General features: G+C 40.5%; 1 protein-coding gene across 1 annotated transcript in view; it reads right to left on the reverse strand.

The window, feature by feature from the left end:
• The window catches only part of dscama (Down syndrome cell adhesion molecule a), a 121,149-nt gene that overhangs the window by 90,283 nt on the left and 5,029 nt on the right, over nt 1-25,837 (reverse strand). The window contains exons 2-3 of the mRNA XM_034682905.1: nt 1,625-1,942; nt 1,378-1,527 (exon numbers count right to left, since the gene is read on the reverse strand). Coding sequence (XP_034538796.1) covers nt 1,378-1,527; nt 1,625-1,942 — 468 coding nt within the window. The remainder of the gene's footprint in view (nt 1-1,377; nt 1,528-1,624; nt 1,943-25,837) is intronic.

Below are 25,837 nucleotides of genomic sequence, written 5' to 3' on the forward strand. Positions count from 1 at the left end.
CTTTTAATGCCTTTTATTCATCTAAAAAGTTGTCTGCATCCTTTTAACTGTAATGATAAACATGGCAGTATAAAATGCAAGAGAAGCATTTTATCTGGTTATGGTGTTTAATCTAAAAGATGCCGCAAGCATGCTGGGATACATAGCAGTGCAGACCAGGCCGGTGGAGACGCTTTTTAGCAGCTTTTCCCACTAATTAGCTCAAAATCATAATCATGCATCCAAAGACAAAGGGGATGTCGTATTGAGTAAATAAACCTTGTGGTGTGCTGGTTTGATTTAAAAGACTTTCATTTAGGAAAAGTGACCAGTGGAGAGGGGTGGCACAAGTCTCTCTCAGGTTGCACGAGCAGCGAGTCTTTACTAGGGATGTTCTGAAGCAACTTATTCCCCAATTTAAAAAGTAATTCAAATTCCAGACATTTCATTAGTCTACAGGTAAGAAAACACTAAGTAAACAGTCAAAACTGAGCACATTTTATTAACATGGCTTAACACCAGATCACAGATTCTGCAAATAATCAATTTCCAATTGGATTGGGTTGTGGTAAGCATTAGCAGGGCAAGCCTCACCAGCCGTCAGTCCTCCTTGCAGGTTAACGTCTACATGCCTGTGCTGGTACAACACAATACACCTTCATCTCCATTTTCTGGAGCAAAATACTGACAAACTGTGACACACTTTATGATGCCATCTGTTACCTGTGCTTGGTTACTTCCTGGTAGGAGAGCATTTTGGGCCTACAGTGATTAAAATATGAATAAGCAGTGATTCTGGTGTAGACTAATGGGGGTAACAACGTTTAATCCGGTAATTGACTAAACACGCACATCCCTCTGTACCTCACAGCTATCACAGTCACTGTAGGCTGAGCCCAACAAGAGAGATTGTAAAATCCACTCAACATGTACATGGTACTAGAAAGAGCTACACAACTACAGAAACTGTTCGCTGAACACAATGGACATCATCACACAAGGAGAACAGTTTTAACTCTTTCCCTTTAGGGAGACCCCCAAAACAGATAGTGTGCAGCTTATATTCAAGATTGTATAGTCAGTGTATCCTTTGAGCTCAAAAAGATACAGCAGTACCACATCTCTTTCTACGACTCCTCAACTCTTTTCTTTTTTCACACCAACTTTTCACTCATTGAGTCACTAATGATAGAAAAGTCTCGTTTGGCAGCTCACTAAACTTTGTTGTCTCACCGAATCTGAACTATTAGCTAACTGTGATTGGTTCTTGTTTGTATGTAGTAAGTATTCCAATGTGGTGCAGGCTGACTCAAACCTGATGCTACATTTCCCACTGCTCTGTATGTTCAGCGGGACAGTCTGAAGCAGTCCTGTAATAAAGAAGATGCTGTGACTTACTTTCAGCGTTGATTGACATTGTGTCTTTCTCCCAGGACACAACTGTGATGTAGGCCTCCACTGAGGCGGGGATAATGCACTTGAAGACCGCCACATTGCCTCTCATGGCTTTCTGGTCCTCCACCCGGACTGTGTAGGGCTCTCGTAGGACTGGGAGGAGGGACAGAGAGGAGTGTTTGGTATACTTATCATCATGAATCATGTTAGTTAAGGACAAAGTACAAGTGTAAATACTCCTGGAACTGACCGGCCTTAATGTGGACATCTTGGCTCCTGATTCTCCCTGAGGGGTTCTCCGCTGTGCAATAGTAGGTGTTGTCGTGGATGAGTTTGCTGAAGCTGGAAGGGGGGATGTGGAAGATCTGAAGGGTGCCATTTGCGTGCACATGGCGAATCCCTGGCACATCATAGATCTCCTCGCCGGTGGCCAGGTACCAGCGTAGTGAGACAGGGGGCACGCCGGCGGCGGGACAGGGCACCGATGTCCCTGTGGTGCTGGCAAACACTACCTCTTGCACAGATGCATTGACAAAATATAAGCTGGAACGTAGATCTTCACAGAAAACTGAAGGAGAGGGAGAAAGAAGAAACACATATATATTACACAACCATTATATGAATTACTGATAAAACCTCACAGAACCTATGACAGAAGGCTTTAGATACACAAAGCACAAACTGAATCCACCATTATTAAACCCCATTATACAACAAAATAACTTGTGTAACCCTGCGTCTGTGTTCTCTTTGAATTGAGGCCGAGTGTGTTTTTCCCTGGTTGACCATTGTGTCTGTGCTCACTGCAGTGGAGGGAGGTTGCAGGAGGGAGTCTCTTGTTGTCTATGAAGAGACATTGCAGCAAAATTCTGTGCGAGCAGCGGTGAATGTTAAATAACAGAGCCAGCAGAGAGCCCAGACAACATACATGTCCGTAGCTTCAACATCTGTGTTCTTTAGGTACAATGCAGGAAACTAAAGCTGAATGATTCATCTATGGCCAGAAATACATCTGCAGCTATTTTAATGATATATATTATATATAAACCTTGTAGCTATTCTTCTGTGAAAAATGTGCCACTGCTCACATGAAAGGATTTGTGGCGTTCCTCCATTCTATATCATTTAATTAAAAATGTATTTATGTTTTTACATTTTTGTTTAAAAAAAATAGACAAATGGCAATGTTACTTTGGGCTCTCGTGAGTTATGATGAACATTTTTCACATTTTTTGTTAACAGCCAAAGTGTACATTGTTTTCATTGGATGGTCATATACAAAAAGGATGCACTGATGTAGTCGTTTAACATCAGTATCAGCTGATATTTGCCCTGTTGACAGACAACAGCCCAGCCGCAAATAATGTGCCATGTGCCTGATATCAGAAGCTAATAATGTAATTTTGATGTTTATCACACCAATGTAATGCTGGGAAGCTAAAAGACCTGACTTCTGATTCAGTAAAGAGTGTTTTTATTGGGAAAAAGAAGTCACCCATTGGGCAAACTGATTTGTTTTCATGGTCTAATGTGAAGTAGTATGGGAATATTACTCCATCTCTGACAAACATCAGCAAAATGTTCCAGTGACAATTTAAGAGGAGGGACGACTAGCAACAATTTGAGTACATCAAGTCTCAAAACTCATTTGACAAACAGACAAAGCGTTACAATGACATCATGTAAAACATGATTAATCTGTGATCAGCTAAATTGATATTTTAAACATATGTCCGGATCTTCGCATCTGGTGCTTCCCTGGATAAAAACACCTTAAGTTTCATTCAGGAGCTGCACCTTGGCCTCCTTATTTGAGCATTTGGTGTAGTTCTTACAACGGACCCTTTCCCTCTCAGGAGCCTGACCTTGTGAGTAATGTCATGCCTGTGATTTAGCCTGTGTTGTGTAGCTGTCAATCTTAGGGCCATGTGCAGTTATTGTCTATCATTGTCTGATGACAAGAGGTGATATATGCTTCTGGGAACAGATGACTACTTTTCAGTTATTCTGTCTGCAGTTTTGAAAATTACATCTGCTGATGATGCATTCCAGGGAGTTGGGAAATCTCATCATTAACAGGCATTTTCAGCAAATCTGTAGCTTAAGTTAAATTTTTGATGTAGAACACTTTTTTTTAGGAGAGAAACAAATTGTCGTCATATCACTACCAATGAAAGTCGTTATGTCATCACAGAGATGTGCATCCTGCCTGCTTTTGCTCTCCACACAGACTATTGTCCCTGCTGACAACAGAGCCTGCTTATAAGTGAGAAGTATCTGTGAAGGGAGATTAGATAGCTGTAGGCAAACCAATGTGTTAGTATCGCATGAGGATGTAGTAGCAACACAATTCAAAATATTCCATATGACTATCAGATAATGTATGCTGAGGAGGAAGCATGTTTAACTAAGCAGAAATTAATGTTCAGTCCCTCATCATGACTTTTCTGTTTAGCATTGATGTTGAGGGCCTGTCCATTTGTAAAATCTACATTTCAAAGGCTCAGCATTTTTTATTCTTCTAAAATGTGGCACAGTATTAAAAAGGTTACTGACACCATTCTTTTTTAAACCTGCTATACAAAACCACAGTCTGATGATGAAAAATAGACACAAAATCATTGATATACAAGTGCTACAACAAGTACCCCTACTGTTCAAAGGCAAAGGAGTTATTAAACCACAATAATCAGCAGATTCTGCAGCCCTACAGAACAAACATATGTATAAATAACACAAAATCCTTCCCTGAACCAGCTGAAAAGCTCATAGGCCAAACAGAAGCAGACCGAGTTCTCAGAAATCCACTGAGCTCATGTTGTCAGCAGCCTCAGGGGCCATTTCCCAACAATAGAGGCATTTCTCAGTAAACATATGAAACTCATTATTATTCAAGCTCAAATAATTACCAAAAACAACATCAACAGTACATGTATAAAAAGTGTCTGTTTCATATTACGTGAGATAGTGTTCATGAGATCATATTGGTTTTGTTGAGGTTTAATTTGTCTTCTTTTTTCACAGTTTGGTGTTTTTTCCCTCATTCAGTCAAACATCAGACACTCTCTGTGACAAACTCATTTGCATCGATGCTTTCATCAGAATTAAAATCTGTCAGAGCCTCCGTCACCTCCAAAATGTTTTATCTTGGATCTAAATAAGCGATCTATCATTGTTACAATTATATTGTTTCTGTGGTGTCAAACACTCTCTGAGAATCTGTTTCCATGATTACAATTTGGAAAGTGGTGAACAGAAACAGCCTTAAAAGCAGCTGTGCAGTCAATTTGTCATGTTCATGCAGACAGTGTGCCACAGAGGATGTTTCCAAGTCATCTTAACTAATGAAGCAAGTCAATGTAATGTGATGCACTTCCCCTGTAGTAAGTTACTGTGCTGGAGAAAAACTGACAATGCAACTCTGAGCTGTAATGGACAACCCACACAGCTGGACCCAAGCCAAGATATGTAAACTGACTGCATCCCGCGAGGAGTTCAGGACTTGTTAAGTACATTCTATTTTTTACTGTTATTCTAGCTGTAGAGAAAATAAACAGTGATAATAAACAGTCAATAAAAAGTAAGACTAACTGCATAGCTTCCTCTATTTATTCAGTTCTGCAGTTTAAAACACTGTCTGTAGCACTCTAGTCACGTATAGTGAATGTTATCTGAACTCTGAGAAATCTTGATCGTCTCTGCACTTCCAGGGGAAAAAATAAGAACCTTTGGACTGCACTCTTCTTTGTGGCTAAAATCTATGATGGCACGTGCTTTTGAGATATAAGAGTAGATATCTGAATACTTTATTTTAATCAACCAGCTTGTTCTATATTGCTTTATCTATCAACGTCTTGATAGGTTCTAGTACATCCAAAAACTGTACATCCAAAACCTGTATTTAACAGTTAGAAATAAGCCTGGTGTTGCCAAACCCATCCGCCAGCTCATGTTCATTTTCACGGGCAGGTGGGTCTGGAGCCACTGTCAATAAACGATTTCCCGCCAACCTCAGATACGTCGAACCAATGAAAACCTTTTATTATTTATCTTTTCTTATTCTATAATAAGATGTCAGAAGCACCACAAGTGTTTTCATAAACAACCAAGATGGCAGCTTTTGTTGCAGGCAGGTTATTGCTGCTGTTTAAAACTGGAAGATGTATTTAAGATGCATGCCACTCTGCATTACATCACATGCTGCGTTACTCCGATTGGTTGCAGGTCTGTTCAAATGCTTTCAGAAGCAACTACAGCATGCAGCCGTTGCTAACGCTCCCTGGAGGAAGCAAGATGAATTGGTCTGGTGACGCCGAGCTGGCAAGAAATAACTCTAAGCTCAAACATTCATGGTTAAACTGCTCAATTGTAAATAGGTTATTACTGCAAAAATATGTTATGTGATATATTTCACATTAAGTTTTAGACGGTATGCAAAATGTTGAACAGTAGTATTTGTTTGCAGTATGCCATTTAGTAGCTTTTCCTATTTTTTAACCACTGATAATTAGCGGTTTAAGCGCATGCCCCATGTACAGAGGACTACAGCCCCTGTTCATGGGGCGCATGCTTAAGGCGCGAGGCCAACGCCGCCCCAGGGATTTGCCATTTTGTGATGTTTACTAAACTCATTGAGTCCAACAATGCCTGTACTGTATGACCAATGGCCATTAACCCAGCATACCATCATGCATAGTAGTGTAAAGAAACTAGAGGAGTGCGGCCAACACTTTTTCTGATGTTGATTCTGATTCTTCTTATAAACAATGTTCATGATTGACACCAAATAGTTAGTAATATTCCCCAAGTGTGGCGGTAGAGCTGACCAACCAGGACATATCTCTTAAAAACAGTCGGTCTTCAAAAAGAGAATTCTACAATTAAGAACAGTTCAGGCTAAAATGAGGAACAAAATGGAGCTTTAAAGCTCCTCTTAGTGGTGGTACTCTGTAAGCAGACACCGTCAGTCATATACTGTAAATATTTCAGCTATCTCTCCACCATCCACAGTCTGTGCTCGCTCTGCTGTGGGCTCTCCCCTCCTGTCGCCTGCCTGCCTGCCTGCCTGCCTGCCTGCCTGCCTGCGCGACAGCTGCCAATCCCCCCTCCCAGGAGACCCAACATTTTAGCGCTTCATAAATTCCTAATGAGCACGCTCAAATCACCGGCCACTTCCACCCACTGGTCGTTCAACCTGTTACGACAAACAACACCAAGGCGTACACATGTTTCTGCACATTTGGAGCTGCACTCACTTCACACATGCAGGACTCTGAGGGCCAGGCCTGGAGGTGTTGAAAGGGAAACGGTTGTAGTTGTCGACAGCTACAAGGCTGAAGTTTCTTATCCGGGAGGTGGTGAGAGAGGGCAAAGGAGCCATGACTCAGGGCAGCTCTCAGTTTGTTTGTTGTTTTATTGATTGCCATGCTGAAAGCTGACCAGGAATAACCTCAAAACACTCATCTTTTAGAGTGACGTGTCATTTTAACAAATTGTTTTAAGGCACAAAAGTGGCACAAAGAGAGATGGATGCTTTGCAGTTAGGGCTACGAGACTTTGAATGAATAACCTCAAATTATCAGGGCTACAGATTATGTCTCAATTTTAGATCACATTTAAAGACAAAATATTTAAAAAGATTTTCCTTATTTGAAAGTTTTAGCTCAATTTTAGTCTAACTCTTTGTGTTCTGTGATTGATTTTTTGTTTATAGCTTTTATAGTTTTGTTCTCTTTTGATTTGACCATATTATACATTTTAAAGCTCCTTGTGACTGTGTACTAAAGTGCAATTAAGTCAAAGTTTATCATTATTAGAACTATTGTTAATAAGAAAAGTAGTAGTAATAAAAAGATAAAAATGTCACTTTGTGCTATGTGACAATCTATCCTGTTGGTAGCTAAAAAGCAGATAAATAATCTGCCCGAATAGTCGTCATTGCAATAAGGAAGTTTTGAAGAGACACAAAGCAGCAGTAGGTCCGCAGTTAGCATCACCACTAAAAAGTGCAGAGTGCCAGGCAGAAAGTTTGACAGAGACAACCCAAAGCTAAAGGACTTGGTGACATAATCAGTGAATTTACAACAATTTATAACCTTTAGTACCTTTAGTTGCTGCTACTTTCCCTACCTGCCCTGTTTGATCTGATCTCACACATTCACAGTCTGATCCACAACAACGTCAGGGACATACGTTTTACCACAGACATGGACTTTTGACATCCAGTGAGAATGCTTAGATTGCACAGGAGTGCTATGGTCATAGTAAAATATACAAATGACTATCTAAGAGTCAGAACTGATTTTTACAACATCAGTGACTTCAGATAGAATTGGTAAGTATGAAATATCAATATAGCTGCATATTTGCTAGCTAAATCTCAGCTCATCTCACCCTCAAATGTGCATATTTCAAAATACACAGATGTACAAGAAAAAAAAAATGGAAATTGTATCAATATCAGGGGCAGGATATTCATATATCAGATATCAGGCTCAAAAATCCATATCATGTATAACCCCAGTTTCATATTTACTTCAAATCAGTGTAAATCTCAGTAACGGTCTCAATGTGCCGACTACATTAACATGGCACAAATAAAAGAAAGCAGCACTGAATAGGCATTGAGAATATGCTGACAAAAAGGCATATTAAACGGCTCACTACGCATAATGATACATGAGGAAGTTATCAAGGGTTAATTTACGACCATGTAATCACACAGAGTAACAGCTTGTCAGTGGTTTTCTCAAGTAGAACAATCTGCCATCGAGATGATCATAAAATCTCAGCATCTGTTGAGAGTAGCAGGGAGCCAATGAGGCTGTTTGAATGATCACTGGATGAATATTTCAACACAATTTACTTAATTTGACTCCATAACAGATATATTGGCTCCTATCATTAGCTGTTAGTGTGACACTGCATCACCCGTGCTGCAGGAGTAGCTGCTCTTTCTTTATTTTGAGTGAGGGGACAGTCAGCCGTCTCAAAATGCATCACCTAGCCGCTCTTACCTTAATGCGGGTATATGATAAATGTTGTGATAGAATTGTTGGGGCTAAAAATAGCAATCATGTTGGTATGACAAAATGTTGGATGTTTTGACTCGATGGACCTTGATGTGCATTTATATCTGAACATCACAAAGCCCTCAAAATGGTTCATATTAATCATTATCTTTGTTAGATGTATTTTATATTTCTATTTTTATTTGACAAACAAGTGTTTTCTATAATTAGAAGGGAAGGTGGAGTCAGAAAATTTGATGTTATTTGAACTCGACAGCCAAACAAATGCTCTCCAGGTAGAGTTTGAGCTACATGAATCTAATACGCTGGAATTATGTTGTTTGGTCTGTATTTTTTTTTCCATCAGTGCACAAAGAGAGCTGATGGCTGGCGGACCATGGAGGGAAATTTGCTGAATCTGTCAAAATGTGCCCAATGATCCACTTTTAATGCAACAAAAATACATTGACATACAGTAATGTAAAGTAGAATGGAACCGTAGAGCTACTACAGTGTGTCTGTAATCACAGTCACCTTCATGAACTTGATTAGACCCCACTGAAAGTCAGGACCAGCTCTAATAGGAGCTGTGCAGGATTTAATGGTGTGTGATAATGTATTGACCAAACACTGCAGTTATAGGTCATTACACTGTATTGAATGGTTTTTACGTGACAAAAATAATGTGATGGGAATATTTATGAAATGTCAATAAAACATAAAAAGGAACAGGTGAAAGAAAGTCACTCAAAAGTGTCAGTTTGAGACTTCAAAGTAAAGATGGGGGTCATTTATTCGTACAGATATCGATACCAAATCTTTGTTGATTCTACAACAAGTCTTTCTTCGATTCTATGATCAATACTTTTCTATCATTTGATGGAAAGACAAGAAGATGATATGTTTTAAACAGGACTGCTTTTGTTTTGATTGATGATGTTTAAGTTATTTCACTGACCTGACCTTGAACACAACATAATGTATCCTTTTATCACCTCTTTAGTTAGCTAGCTACTTTTATCCTCCGGATTTCAACACTTGATTATTATTTTTAATTAACAATAATCCCTACATAGTTTGAATGCACTTCTCACAGCTGCTTTAAGTAAATGGAAGATGGCTGTCCAGCAGCAGCAGCAGACTGAGCTGAGAGAGTTTTTTCCACCCAAAGTGCATTCTGGTTTAATCTGATGCCCAGTGCCGGTATGTTTGGCCATGGAGGATGAGTCCTGCCTTGAAAGAAATTATTTTCCAACATATTTTGCATTTGGCTTTCTCCTTATCTTTTGTTGTGATGAAATGTTCAGCCATCTTCAGTTAATGATGAGCACTCTCACTCACTCTTTGTACAGTTTGATACCTGTTGGCTGGTGATTCAGTCTAATTCAAGACCTATCCAGCCATTGTCATAGGATCCATAAGACTCGATCACAAGCTCAGACGTTGGTTTTAAGGTTTTAAATTTACCGAAGTTTTTGAACTTATTAGCTTTCATCTGAGGTCAATTAAGCTCCTGAGCCATGGCCAATATCTGATGTAAGTAGCCGATCCATCGAGAACTGATACCAAATATGAAGGCCAAGAGCTGTTTTGCTGTCTGATGGTCACATGTGACATGAGAACTGAGTTGGAGCTGAGCGACGACGTCTGTGAGGGGATTGTTTCAGACGTCTCTTTATAGACATTCATTAAAATTGTTCATCCCTGATGATAGTTCTTCTTGGACCATAATTTGGACTACAAACATGTTGTCCCTTGCTTCAAGATTATGCTTTAAAATGCAGACAAGTTCACAGAGATGACAGAATAACTTTAACTTCTAAGCTTTTTTGTGTACCGTCACGCCACCAAGGTACCAGCCCACAGTATCAGCTCATAAGGTTAAAATAAATGCTGTACAATTGTGTTTTCAAGCTTTACCCAAGCTTCATCCTGCACTGACCAACAAAACACATGAAAACTCTGGACTGTTTTTACTGCAAATACAAGAATACTGTTAATGTTGGTTTAGAGCGCATTATCTGTGATACTAGTCATGCTTTCAAATTTTTGCACATCTCTTCTGCAGTATTTTTTGTAGCAAAAGCAACATTTTGCATTAATCATGTAACCAGGCAAGATGTTGTTACAGACAATCATGCAGCCTGTGGTCTGACTATGTTTGAAAGGTGACTGAGCGAAGAACAGAAGCCGCCTCATCACTGCTTTTGTCTCAATCCGCTTTGCACCAACTCATGAAAAATTGAGACCCCCCACTTCCCCACCACCACCAGGTCCAACAACTCTTTCTGGGTGGCTGAGTCCTTAAGATGAGAGAGCCTGATGGATGCAGGACTCTAACAGATCCCAATAGTTCAGATAGATACAGTGGGAGTGCATGTATTTTTCAGAGCAACGCCACAGAAAAACAGTGAGGGGAGGGCGGGGGGCTGAGTGGGGAAGCGGGTGAACTGGAAAGCACTCCGACAAAGACACGCAGGCTGCTATAAACAGAGACTGAAAGAGAAGAAGAGAGAAGGGTAAGAGAGATGTCATGACTGAGGTCAAAGGTATGCTGTGTCTCTCTTATCTCCCACAACCTCCTTCAGATAAATACTTTCTCTGTTATTCCTTTCCTCTTCCTTCTTTTCTTCTTTTCCGAGCTCTGCTTTGTCTGCTTGCATTCCTCTGTAACCTTCGTCTCTCCTTCACGCTCCTGTGACCCTGTCTCTCACATTCTGACTCGCTCCACCTTAACAGGAGGACGCAGGTGCAAAAAACACAATGCATGTGAAAGGAGAGGGCCGGAGGAGAAGCCTCTGTATCCCACTGCATCCATCTGCCGACGAACAGAGCTGTATTCATCATCACCTGTATTACAGAGTTATGCTTTTATTTAACTGTATAAGAAAAAGTTACATAAAGAAAAATGTTACTGTTACTTTGGTCATTTGGAGCTAGCAATGCTTCCAAAATCTAAAGCTATGCAAAAGCTCTTTAAGACATGTAAATGGTCAACAGAGCAGCCTCGGGTGACACACAAATGATACGTCTCTTTCTTTCCCAAAGAAACCGACCAGTCGTTGTCAGGAAGTGGTTTGTTTGTTTTTGCCGCGCTTTACTGCAAGCAAACAACTGTGTGCTGCAAAATTTGTCTCAGGAGCAGGAGCACTGCCAGTTTTTCCAGAAAGGAGTTGCGCAGGTGGGTGGGTGTTGGGCCTTGCAAGTTGCACAAGACAGCGGCTCAAATGTATGTGCCTATAGCAAATCGAAAAGAAGAGAGAGACTATGTTTTTGTTCCATACGGTTCAGTCCTAGCTGAAAAATTCCTCCTATATTGGAATTAACCCCACTTGGACCACTTTTCCTATGATGCATTTAAATAACTTCACTGGTGGCCACTTATTGCAGAACATTTCCTTCTGATAGTTATCGAACAGAGCCAAAATCACATTCACATAATTTGTGGATGAAAAACAGTTCTATTTGAATATTCAGTCTTAAATTACAGCCCAGGACAAACCAGCCTGATTTGTTACAATGCTCGGTTTTAAGCAGAGGAGACAGTATGTGGGTGGCTGCTGGCTGTCATCGAGTGTGTTTGTGTTCAGTACCGTTAAATAATAATCTCATTAACAGCTGTCATGAAATAGTAAGATGTTACACAAACAAATGCACATCTTAGAGATTCGTACTGCATTGTTTTTGCAGAGGGAAGAAGGGGCCCATATGAGGGTCTGTCGATAAAACTGGGAACACAGAAGGAAGATCAAAAACAAGAGTGGCTGAATCTTAAAACAGGAGATAAAAGATGTATGTGGACCCTATCGACAGTCGGTCAGCTGTCAGCCTGACTGCTAGATTATGACTGCAGTCTCCAACACTTTGGTCCACATCTCAAAGTGTTTCTGTCTGTGGTGATAATTCTGCTTTTCTGAATCTTAAAAATGAATTACGCTTCTATGCAAATGCTCATTGAATAGACCTCAAAAGCTATGGATGGGCATTTCTTTGTTCCTTTGATTCACAAGTTCCTGTGGTCAACCTGCACCATATTGCACACTAGGTAGATTTTTGATATACTGTAACAATTTGCTGCAATCCTATTTTAGTCTTTAGATTTACATTGTTAGTGGTTCAATCTGTGCAGGTAGGTTCCAATGTCAACAGGCAACCAAAGCCCTTGGAAGACTCAAAATAAGTAATGTGCTGCATGAATTAAGTAGCTGTGTGTTCCTGTTGATACTCTGATACTGTTGAAATAAAGCAGATTGCTTTATTTTAAAGCTTTTTAAGTATCCAAGTACCAAAAACGTTGACAACCTTGCCCTCCGCTGCATAATCCTCAAGCCCCTGGGTTGTTCTATCTCTGCTCTGATGGTAAAGATTATTTTCTTAAACCCTTAGATGCTTTAAGGTCTTGCAGTTGATTTGCAAAAAGCAAGAACGAGTAAGGGTCCCCACTCTTCTCCAGAGAACAATTCCCAGGACTTTTCAGGGACAATGTTGCTGGTATGAAAGGAACATGTTGGTGTAATGGTGTGGTGGTCCATTTACCAGAACAGCGCAGTGCCGCATTTGTAGAGATAATGCTAGATAATGCTAAAACCTGTACTGTTTGCCAGTATTTAGACGGCGTGTTTGACTTGCTCACGATTTAGCTGCCATTCATAGTTTAAACCATGGCGTTCCATTCATTATCAAACTCTGCTAGCAATGTCCAACACATATTTGAAACCAGTGCTCTGAGCCAGAGTTAAATCACAAACCTTAAACCTTCACATGCGAAACAAGCTAGCTAACACATAAACTTTAGCAACTGTGAACCAAACATGCTAACCAATTCAACACCATTCAACTTTTTAAAGGGACATTCATCTGTACAACTGATAAAACAGTACAGCAGGCAGCCTGCAGTGACTCAGTTTATCATTTAAAACATTTGAAATGTTGGTCACTACAGTTGTAAGATTACATTGATGTCATCCAGCCTGAGGTGCTGCTGTGTGATGTGACTTTGAAGTGTGTACAGCATGTAGCCCATTCTTAATACTATTGTCCATAAACTACTGTCAGTACTCAGTATGAACTTTAACATAAATCAGCCCCTTCAGGATGACGTCAGCTGTTTTGGGAAACTCTGATATGAAATTATTTGAATGTTTTAATTTATATTTTCCAGGACAGCACTTGTTTTCTGAAAGATTTTGCTCTTTCTCTCATGGAAACACTAAGAATTATGATGGCCATCATATCTCCAAAGCTTGAGCTACCAGGAAGCTGCACTCTCAGGTCTGTCACTTGTTTTTTTTTTCTTTGGGTGTGTGAAAAAAGTGAGGATGGAGAGAAAAGATGCTGACAGAATCGCCTGTCTTCCTCAGGATTTTGGTCACAATGGAAATCTTTTTCCAATCGATTTTGAAGTTATGATTGAAACTGTTCTGTCACTAAGAGAAAATGCTTCTATCTTTTTCCCAGTTTCAAATGAAACAAGGGACGACAAAGCACCTGTTTGTAAAAGTACTTTAGTTGCCAAGATCCCTGAAAACAATCCTGTTATTTTTCTAAATTATAAGGTTCAAGTTTAAACATTTTTAGGGAGAATGGGCATGAGAGGAAAACTTGTCCTCCTCACCTGCCAAGTCCTTGTTGATCTATCTCTAACTCTAATTCCAGAAATGTACAAACTGTTCCAATCCGTAAAGTCACTTAATCTCAGTCTTTGGCATCAAACTCACGCTATTAAGATATTGAGCATAACACCAACGCACTCCCATGCCTATCATGCCCACACACACACACACATCACACACAAGCTCTCACTGACAGGCACCACATGCCCGCCTTTGCTCAGCCTGTCTTAATCGACATCAGTTTTCCATGAGCCAAAACCACAAAGAGGAAAAAGTGATATTGTTTAATAATGAATCAAACACATGTATTATAGATGGACCCTCTGTTTCCTCTCTTTGCTGTTTTCAACATAGGAGGGGGCAGTAAGGGAGGGGGGGTCGTGTTGGGTAAGTGAGGTGAGTCCCTTTCTTCTTGCTGTGTGAAATAATGCTTGGCACAGTTCCAGATGTCAGCACCTATTGGTGACAGGCCCCACTGATGCCTCTAATCTTGGATTGCAGGTGACTCCTGATGCAGTCATGGCGTGGAGGAAGACTCTGCTCAAGGGCACCAGACACGCTCCGGTCAAGGAGAGTGCATGCGGGCGTGTCAGAGGGATGTGGGGGATGAGCGTTAATGTCTAGAAGACCGTGAACACCAAAACTGACATGGGCTCAGATGACAGGTGACACAGTCAGGAGTCAGGGTAACTGGTTCTGATGCTGGATGAGCCTGCCACCATTACAGAGAACATTTCTTTCCACACAAGGTGCCCCCAAAAAATTGACCAACGGTCTTGGGTAAAAAATGTGTTATTGGTAATTAACAACAGAAAAAATGACATGAAACCTAAAAACCTTTCTGTTGTTAGTTGGTCTATTTGTAGTTTTTCCGGCCTGTGAAGTAGTCTCTTAGGTTTATTCTGAAAGGTGAGACTCAAATGTATGAGTGTTAAGTACAAGGTTGTCTCAACAAAGCAAATGTGTTTTCAATGAGTTCTTGGCTGTGAGAGGGCCAGTATGTTGCATTCCTCCAGAGTAAACAGTGGCGTGTCCAATAACCAGAGACTGGGATGGCCAAACAAATAGGCTAGATAGCTGGATACTAAGCCTTCTTCTGCTGCTGCGTCTTCATCTTCCCTAGGTTTTATGGCAGATGGCCACAAGCATAAAGAACCGCTACCGCCACCTGCTATGAGCCAATTAGTTACATGGTATTACCATATGGTTCTTTTTTATCAAAATCTCAATGCTTCATTTTTTCTTTTAAAGACAGTTATCGTCAACACTGGTATATTGCGACAGCCCTAATATCTACTTTAACTTGCAACTTTTGGGTGCTATACAATTCATTTTAAAATACTTTGTATAATTTTTTAACTTTCAAAAGTATCACAACAGAGCAAATACATTTAAATCCTATAAGCCTAATTCTTAAAGTACTCAAAAAGAAGATGTTTGTTCAAAGTCACATTTTCAAAGTACAGGTAAAAGCAAAAGTTCTACACTAAAATGCAAAGAAAGCTTCTAGCATCTTGATCCGGCAGTCCAAATAGTTGACAAAAGTCTTTTCACCGGAAATGCAAATAGCTGTTCAAAATTCAGAGTTTTGGGGTGGCACCAATGTCAGCCCAGGCCACCCCTTTGGACACACCCTTAGAGTAGAGAATGCAACATTACCACAACGCCCAAACTATGTTGGTCTCCAACAAGATATTTAGCCAGTAAGTTTTTCTGGTCTTCAAGGCCAACAGTGTTATCCAAAAGAAACCATGGCTCTCTTAAATACTGATCAGGACCAACTGGGAAGGGACGATGAAACACTGTTGTAAAATAAAATAAAACATTCTTGCTGCTCATTATTACAAAGTCAGTCACTGAAGATGTAGCTTTTATCATGGACATTAATCAAGCCAATAAAATGTATTATCATGTTGATGTTTGAGAGATGGCTTGGACTCACAGCCACTATGAGGAAAATCTTTAGTTGAGGGGAGGAAATTTTAAATCCTCAGATATATTTCACTCACTGGTTTGGAAAAGGTCTCAGGAAACACAACCAAAGGGGGAGAATAAAGCAAAGAAGCTTTTTATTTCCTCGGCTATTTCAGTCACATCAGTAAAGCTCCTTTGACAATGCCCATCAGTGGTTGCCTCCAAATCACCCAGGCAATTTATTTAAGTAAATGTCTGATCAATACTGGTCCCACCAACACACAACATAAAGAGGCCTGTGCATTAGTCTGTGCATTAGCGCACTGATGTGTCAGGGGCTTTTTAGCTGGGCCTGTGTTTACCTCCACCAAACACCATTAATCAAACGTATGGATGAATGCGGTCTGCAGCCTCTTGTTCTCCTCTTCCAATGACAACAAAAACTCATTGAGGCTTCACATTATTTCATAATATCCTTCTGTATCTACAGCCTAGTATTCACCCTTTCTTTCTATTTTATCACACTGAATTAGCTAATAGCCACAACACATCTGTACTGCTTGAGGCCACTAATGTATTTAAACGCTGTGGTGTGATTGGCTCTCAGCCACAGTGTGGCCCTCACCAGGTCAGAGAGCTCTGTGGAGCTACAGCGGGCACCACAGCATCAAGACATTAGGGCGAGTCCACTGGGGCAAACAGGCACTGAACCACACTGACAGCTCATGGCAGGCTATGCAGGTAATTAAGGCAGAGCTCTGCAGAGACGCCTGGGGAGGGGAGAGCAGGGGGTAGGGGAGTGCAAAAGGAGGAGGGGCAGGGAGGGGCTTGAGACGGGGTGGAGGACAGGACGGCTTCATGATGGCAGTGAGTAAGCATCCAAACCCCCCTCCCCTCCTGCCAGAGGGCCGACACAATAAGCTGTAAAGAGAAGTGCTGTGCTGATCCGAGAACAGGGTCCCCCTCACTCGCCCAAATCACCCGCTCTCATTTTGCCCTCATGAATAATGTTGAGGGGTCGCTCAGTGCCATGCAGCCGGGATGTAAAACCAATGATACCCTCCTCTGATGACAACTCTCTGGAGGGCGAGATGAGAGTCGATGTGGAGTGGGTTAGTTGATGCATATGAATGCTCATTTACATGAACACGAACATCAGAGGAGGGATTTCACATGTGCTGACTACTTTGGAGACGTTAATCAGCTACATCGCCGAGGTGGTAATGGACACACATACCAAGACAGAAGCAGAGAGAGGAATAAAACAGCAAGACGGCTTGAGAGAAATGAGGAAAAACTCCTGCGAGTGAGTAAACAAAGCAGATCTGCTGCTGCTGCTGCTGAAGCTAATATGCAAAGGCACATCAAGACATAGAAGAAAAAGAGGTAACAACAACCATATGAGGCATTCACAATGCTCCATTAACCTCCCCTAAGTGACACAGCAGAGAAATGACAGGATGTTCCCGATGTAGCAACTTCTAATATTATTCCACATGAATATCAAAGTGTGAATCAGAGCTTGATGTAGATGCTGGTTACATCCAAGAGCTGTGGAGCCAAAGAAAAGAGCGCACACACTGTACAACAGAGGGAGTTTAATCCCATAAGATACAGTACACATGTTTGCCTCTCAGCTGACATACAAAGATCAAAGATTTAGCATGTTTCAGTGTTCTCTGCTGTCTTTATGTAACTGTATCATCATAAGAATGGCATTAATGTTATCATGAGCGTAACATAGGACTCCCATGTAATGCTGAAATCCAATGATGCTGGATACTAGTTCTTGATGTGCTGTTGGAGAGGGTTTGTAACTAGGATTGTACTTTGTTATAAAATCATGTCTACTAAAATTGTTCTTAGAGTAAATTCAGTACAACCTAAACCACTAGTTAGTGGGTTTTTGACATTTGACCTAAAGTAGGTGCTGAAAGGATTGTGTTTGATTTGTTTTCTTCAATTTGGTCGACGTCTCTTTGACTCAGCTCCTTGTGTGCTTTAACATCCCTCGCTAGTTTCTCTGTGTCTCTCATCTTCTTTTCTCTGTTGTCACATTGTCAGCCACTAATCACCAATCTAAACTATGTCCTCTCCAAATAAATTGTGAATAATAAAAAAATATCCTCCATGTTGTTTTCTGATGCCATTAAAAATGAATGATTTTGCCACATTGTCAACAGGAGGAGGTGAAAAACAAACATGATAATTGTGTCAGACTCCTTTTCACGGATTGATTCAATTTAACGTGTGTGATCTGGTTGTTCCTAGTGCTGCGCTTGCTACCCAGAATTAACCACTATTGTTATGGGGTTGTGGCCAATCAGGTTGAGGTATTTAACACAGCTGTGTGATTAGTAAGAAAGCCAGGTAATGAATGTGGGCATGTTTGGGATGACGGTTTGGTTCAGTAGTTAAAGGATGTGCCTTAATCCTTGCATGTATTGTGTACTCCCACATTTCCTCTTTCTCTTTACCCCGGTCATGTGATGGAGTCTTCAGTGAAGGTTATTAGCTCTTTCTACAGTACATTGAAACACCTCTACACTGCATCAGATACCACTGATAACCAGGATGTATCATCATTACATAGAAAAGCCAGTTTTGGCTCCACACATGGACGTCTGAACAGTTGTTCAGTACCTGACTGTTATTTGTATGAAATGCAACCCAGCACATTATACACTGAGCATGCTTTAAGAGAGCAAAAGAGAGGCTTTATTTCTATTTCAGTAAAATCCTCACCACCTCTGCCTGCTATACTGTCAAGTATACTCTGCCTGACTGAGCTGATAGACGGAGAGAGGGTGAGTGAGGGGAGGTGGATCTCAGGTGAGCTGAGAGGGAGGACATTAAACCCAGCAGGGAGGGATGAACCAGGAGATTATCTGAAGGAGGAAGGCTGACAGCTTTAAGATCATCTACATATTATACCACAGCACAGCACAGGAACCTATAGCCAACATATATCAGCTACATCTGAAAAGAGTAATGACGTAAATACAGCAGAGTTTCAGGAGTTTGCAGCGTTGGTAGTTCTAACTGGACATCGGGACTCTTAGCGAGGAGACACCTGTTAAAGCTGCAGGTTGGTCCTCCTCATTAAACAGCCCTGGAGTAAAACTAAAGCAAACCTTCTTCTGCACTTCAGAAGAGTCTTTTCCTCATATATGAAGAATCTTCCTTCTGTTTTGGGAAATAAATTTGACTAGATCTGACATGTGTCTGATGACAAGTGATGACTAAACATGTTGACCTCAAAGACTGACGGCTGAAAATTCTCCATAAATGGAGAGCACATCACAGACAACATTTTGGCAGGGAAATGTTTACATGAGGTCAGACATCCTGAACACTGATATGTTCAGGATGTCTGCCACTGCAGGATCTGGCTTCTTTAATGAAAAACACTGTGGATGCATTTAAAGAGAGGACAAACTGGAACGTATAGTATAGCTAATGCTGAGGAGGTTTTTTACTACTGGTGAGCAGATATGGATCTGTCACAGAAACAGTGGTACTGGCATTCAAAAAACTACTTCTTCTATTAAATAACAAAGTGCACCATCTCCATGATTTACATTACTTTCAGCACAGTCAGCAACACACAGAGCAGAGCATCACAGCTGATCAGATAATGGCCCACACTGACATTGGTTGAAAATGTATAGCATACTATCATATTGTTATTTGTTTGAGAGAACAGCCAGCTTAGAGCTTCTGCATTGTTACATTGGTGCACAAATAGGGAGCATCCATGTATAAAAGGCCTGTTCTCCTGACAGCTTAAATTTGATCAGTTGCCATAATGGGAATTTTCCTGTTTAGAAATTGTGTCAACTTCTTCAAGTACATTAAAAAGAATGCATATCAGCTTGGCTTTCATTGTTTTGCATCAAATAAAGCTAAAATAAAGCAGCGCTTGTGATACTTTTCCTTTCTGATCACTGCAGCTGCAAGATTAATACAGCTGAATGCTCTAAAAAGAGGCTCAAATATGATATGAAACCTGTGTTTATATTACCAACATGAGTAGATAAGCCTTTTCATTTTCATGCTGTCGATTTGGAAGAAAATGTGATTTTCTTGAAACTCTCAAAACAAAGATTAGAGGCATATTTTCAAGACAACTTGAAAATGTGAATAGTGCAAGATTGCAAAAAAAGGACATCTTCCTCACAAAAAAGCCTTTCCTGTTCTGAAGTTTTTTTTTTTACAGTATTTTGCATTAACCATCCCAAACAGAAGCATGTGATCCCTGCAAACCATAAGCACAAAATTACATATTTTTAAAAGAAACACTTCTGTATGCCAGAGAGCGTCTTTTGCTTTCATTGAGTTCCAGGCCTTAAAACAGGTTAAATAATATATTTGTTTACGTCCTAATAATGGTCCATTGAGTTTAGTTTGCAAGATATTAAAAGCAAGCATTTCTTATGTTTTAAATGCCTTACAGTGGATACATAGAGTTCAGTTTCGCTGGAGTCAAAATAAAAGCTTGGAGCTTCTGTAAATGTTTTCCCCTTGTGCTTTATTGCAGTGTTGTTTTGCATCTTCTTTGGGTGCTGGAAACAAAAGCCCTCTGCAGCACAGAAACAAAGAGGCGAAATGAGCTGGCAGTTGACAGTGGAGGGCGAATCAAAGTCCTGAGGTTAAATGGTATTGTGGGTCAGATGACTAGACATCGTTGCCTTTCCGCTCACAGCCATCCTCTTGTGCCTCAGAAAAAAATCAACCACCCCCACCCACCATCTCTCTCTCCCTCCACCCTGGCCCCCCCTCCCCTCCAGAGCCCTCCATTTGCCTCAAAGGCGAGAGTATTTTATCTTCAGTAACCCCACTGCAGGAGAGAGTCCTCCCTCTATTGCTGCTATGCAAACAACCAGTGAGCCAATCTATTACGTACGTAGATATTTTTAGGACATTTTCTGCATCGAACATCACAGGACTATAATCATTTGAGTTGCCATACACATGCTGGTGCCTAAAGAGGCCTTGAATCTTATAGTATAAGCATATATTAAAGGGCCGTCATTATGTAGTCCTATGGGAGCCTGTCTATACTGCACTATAAATCACGCTGATGGATACACAGTCAATTGATAGTAACAGAGACAGGCAATGACTGAGAAAATGGCAGCAATCTGCATTAGAGCTGCACTCAATCTGCACACAGATGAGAGCGATCCTTTATTAATCATCATGTTCTCTGTGATCACTCGACCAAAGTACATCCAAAACACTGTTTCATTCATGTTCATAACCGTCTCCCAATGCAGCTCTACATACATCTCCTCCGTCCTTCACCTGCATCGTGTGGATCCCCACAGCCTGCCCGGTGACAGGCAGCTCTGCAAACACTGCCAGGCAGCCAGCAAAATACATATGAACGTATTCAGAGCGTTTAGTGCCTGGGATTAATCAAATTATAATTTAATCATCTGATCAAACAGCAATTAGCATAATCACTTCTGGGGAAGGCCTGATAGAGTGGAGACTGGAGCGGAGTGGAGCTGGGGGCGAGCAACACTTTAATGAAACATTTGCCCCAATGTTTGAAAATGTTACACGTTTCAGGCTACAGGAACAGAGCGCGATTTTGAATGCTAATCAGCACGAGTTTGGTTGTGCATGATGAATACGTCCAACTGAAGCCACAGGGGAAGAATTTCCAGTGAGGTCCGGATTTTTATCATTTCTACTTGGCAATGTCTTCATGGTTTAGTATCAATGTTCCTTCACCAAAAATAATTGTTACAATGTTAAATATTTATTTTAGCTGTTATGTGCTTAAAGCCTTCAGTTTTATCCAGTTCCCATTTCATTTTATCGTCGGCTGGTCTGTAAAGCTGCTCTTTTGGAGGTCCATGTTGCAGATATATTTCAACCAATATTTCCTTACTAGAAGCATTCCCAGGGGTCTTCAGTCGCACCTGAGTGTCTCAGGTTCCACATGCCCTTTGTTTTTCATTATTGCATTGAAAGTCTTTTGTTAACAATCAACAGAATACAAGATTCAAAATAACTGGAAACAAAACTGATAAAAAATAATAATCAATACAAAATATCTGTGATATGAATTCTGTGTTGTTGGAGCCCCTTTTTGAGTTCTGCACTTATTATGTGATCAAATGTGTTGTATAATTAAAACAATCACAATCTTTTATTCTGTTCAGCTCAGAGCGATGTCAGTATAATAGAAAAGGTCCATGTTGGATATTAATTTGGCATAACCACAAAAACTACAAAAAGAGCAGACACTTATATGAAGGGTTTGTATTGTGATACTGCCATACGAATTACAACACAGGGATAAGAAATACTAACTAAGTATATATAACCAAGGTTTATGGAAGCTAGAAGCCTCTATTGAATCAATCTCACAGTACACCTGATGTTTTTGGGTGAACGGTTGGGTCTCAGAGTTTCCAAAGATAAACGTAAAGAGTGGTAAACTTGGCACAAATCGGGCTTCAGACATTGCAGACTTTTATCTTTATCCAAGACAACAGCATGGCACTCTGTAGGTTGCTTAGCTACTCAGGCACCCTAAAGACCAACCATTTCTCCAAAGACCTCATTATGCAACAACAGAACTTTGCATTACAAAATCTAGGGAAGTTGGGAAGCAACACATTTGCTTGTCGTTGAAATAGAAATTACAATTCTGACTAGTCGACGAGTCCAAAGGACAGAAAACGCCCTGAGAAAAAGTGTAAAATAACGAGCACAAATTATTTAACAATGTTAGATCACAGAGTCAGCAAGTTTGTTGGACGTGGCTAGGGTTAGCAGAGGTAGCACCACCAGCCCTCGGTCCTCCCTGTACATTAATGTTAAAGGGATATTTCAGGGTTTTTTTTTTAAGTGGGGTTGTATGAGTTACATTACACCATTGCTCCTGCTAGCCACAATGAGTGCCGGTGAGCTCTTCCCCTTTAATGAGATAATTCCCAGAGGACCGGCAGGTAAGCTAGGCTATTTTCTCTGCGGACGGGGCCTCCTATTTCGCGTAATTTCGCTAAAGTTGAGAAAATATGGTCCAGGCACTCATCACGGGGAATATTCATGCACCTGTAGAAAAAATTGGAGCTATTCAGTTTGCCGTCAGAAAGCCCCTTTGTTTCGGCACTATTTTCGGATGCACCTCGCAGACCGGTGTTCTTCCACTGCATGAGCACGGATACACGGCGATAAAGCCTGCAGTTTTATCTTCATTTTCCAGATCAAATACACCAAACTGCGTCATCTGTGGTCGTCTATAACCGATAGTAGTCATCACCAATAGGAGCTACAGCTCTAAATAGTGGCTCACACACAACACATTTCTCCAATTCAGGCCTACAATCATAACATATTAATAACTTGTCATCCACAGAAAATATTTTTGGAAAACTTTCAATGCTTCTTATTCAACAACTGACAAATTCAGCTTGAATTTTTAAAGAACAACAAAAGGGGAGGTTTCTGACAGAAGTGTTAAGAGCAGAAAGTAAATCATGACACACCAAAAGCTCACCATTAACATTCATTTTCTCTGTCTTTTTTCATTTATTAAATCAGCCAGAGGTGAACCAGGTATGATCAACACTTAACAGATGTATATCTTTGGCAAGGTTAAGAATCAAACATTTCTGGTTAAATATTTAAATGTCATGGTGGACTTTCAGTTGAAAATAAGCACAAACCTTGATCTCTGAAGAGAGGTCATGCAGTACTTTATAAATGCCAGCCAGCTTCTGGATGAACAGAGCCAGTAAGAATGCAATATTAGTGCAGATTGTTTATGAACATATTCCAAAATGTGCAAACAACTTTAGAGAAATCTCTCTAGCATCTCTAATAACTCTTTTCATGTCCGTCTAATAAACCTGCATATTGTTTCAGTACTGTGTTTTTAGTCTTTATTAAATCACTGCACATTTGTGACTGAAACAAGGAAAGAACAAGCGATCATGTGCACATCCCTACAACATTGTGTGCTATCGATCCGTTTTTCTGGGTCACTTTGGCTGAGCAAAAACCTGCTGACCAGCCCAAAAGATGCACCTGTATGGATGTGAAACAGGAATGCTTTCTGTGTTAGCACAGATTTAAAGATAAGTGTAGCTGGCTAGTACTTCTACACTGTTTGACGTCAAGTGTAAACAACACAATAAGCAGAGTGTCGGCCTTTGGTTACAGAGCAGTCTGAGCTAAACTTACATCTTGTTGTACCTGCGTGGCTGCAGCATTAACCTACTGGCCTATTTCACAATGAAAGCCTACAGACACAAACAACACAACTAATAGTCATCCTGTTAAGTAACCAGTCCAGTTAACCTACGCCAAATACTATGTGTGCAATGTGCTTTAAATAAGTGTATTACTGATACACTGTCACAGTCTTCATGCAACACCCTCTTTACAGGTTTAATCCTAGCTGATGAGAAATTAACAAACACGTAAACACTCACCTCTTTCACATTCAGCTGACTTTTGATACACTTGCACTGGACACTTGTACACATGAGACAAATATAGGCCAGTAATGTGTTCAAAACTATGCACTATAAGTATACCAGAACAAAATAATCATTGCAAGCCGTGTCTTTTAACTGCTGGACATACAATAAAGACTGTTGAGTCTTAATCCTTGTCCAACAATGGGCAAGTGTGATATAACAGTGCCTGAAATAGCACTTTCTGCATGGAAAAGCAGGCTGATTGGATATGATTCTGTGAGCTTTAGATACAACATAACACAAGCTGACTCTTTGTCCCTCTTCCCCCTCTCTTCCTCCTCTCTTTCTGCCTCACTACACACCATCATCTCCTTAAGCATTCTGGTCTGGGTTAAATGAAACCTTTAACAGTTCGATGTGCATCCATTAACATATGCTTGAGTCTACCCTCGTCTCAAACGGCCAAGCACACACACACACACAGTGGAGCGACACAAAAATCTTGACCCGATGGCACTGACAAATCCTGCTGTGATTAGTGAGTCCATGAAAACAGCGTGCCACTAATACCTCCTAATGTTAAGCTTCATGCAACATGAAAACAAAGCAACAAACACCATCCTAACCTCACTTTTACGCCTTGACTTACTTGAAAAGTAAAGGCATGAAAAGTCAAATTTTACTGTTAATTTTAACAATCAGAGACAAGTCAGATCACAAGCCTGGGCTGGAATAATGTGCCATGTGAAATAAAGCCAAGTTCAAGGTTTGAAATGTTCTATTTCGTTAGGAAAAAAAACCCTGCGGTGACAACAAATTATCATTACATGTAACTCTAAAAATGTGGGTTAATTAAAGGTATGATAATGTGATAAAAAACTGTGCAGCATCACTAAACACATTAACACATTAATAGTCACATCCCAGCATTCTCAGTGCCCTACATCGTGTTGACTGCTGTGCTGAGTCTAATGTGCGCCTGACGAGTTGTGCACGGCTGTTGTTTGCTGATGTGTGTTTCTGTGACTCTGTCAACCCGCCCCGGCTCTATGTGAAGTGACAGATGTAAACCAAAAGACACCAGTCTACACAGACCCGGTTTCCTACTGGCCTTAATGTGACCTCTAACCAATGTTACAATAAGCGGTCAGACAGTAACCTTATATACCTTGTATGGACGAATGCTGCAGCTCAAAGAATGATTAAGAAGATTCTAGTTAGTTTCTAAAACATAAATAAAATGCAGTATCATGATGTGGAGCTACATCCTGAACAGTCAGATTAGCTAACAGAAGCACTTTGGTTAATGTCCGAGTGAGTTTGTGGTTTTAGATACGATTATTAAAGCTTCAGTAAGGAGTATTTCATCAACTATGAAAAAGACTGAAATCAACTTTGAAGCCTCTTTGTGAGCTTCAAAAGCAAAGGAGACCATCTGTATAAGGACTGACCATTCAGTAGTCTCAATGCCTAAAACCTCTTA

This window comes from Notolabrus celidotus, chromosome 5, assembly GCF_009762535.1.
Source record: "Notolabrus celidotus isolate fNotCel1 chromosome 5, fNotCel1.pri, whole genome shotgun sequence".
Lineage (NCBI taxonomy): Eukaryota > Metazoa > Chordata > Actinopteri > Labriformes > Labridae > Notolabrus > Notolabrus celidotus.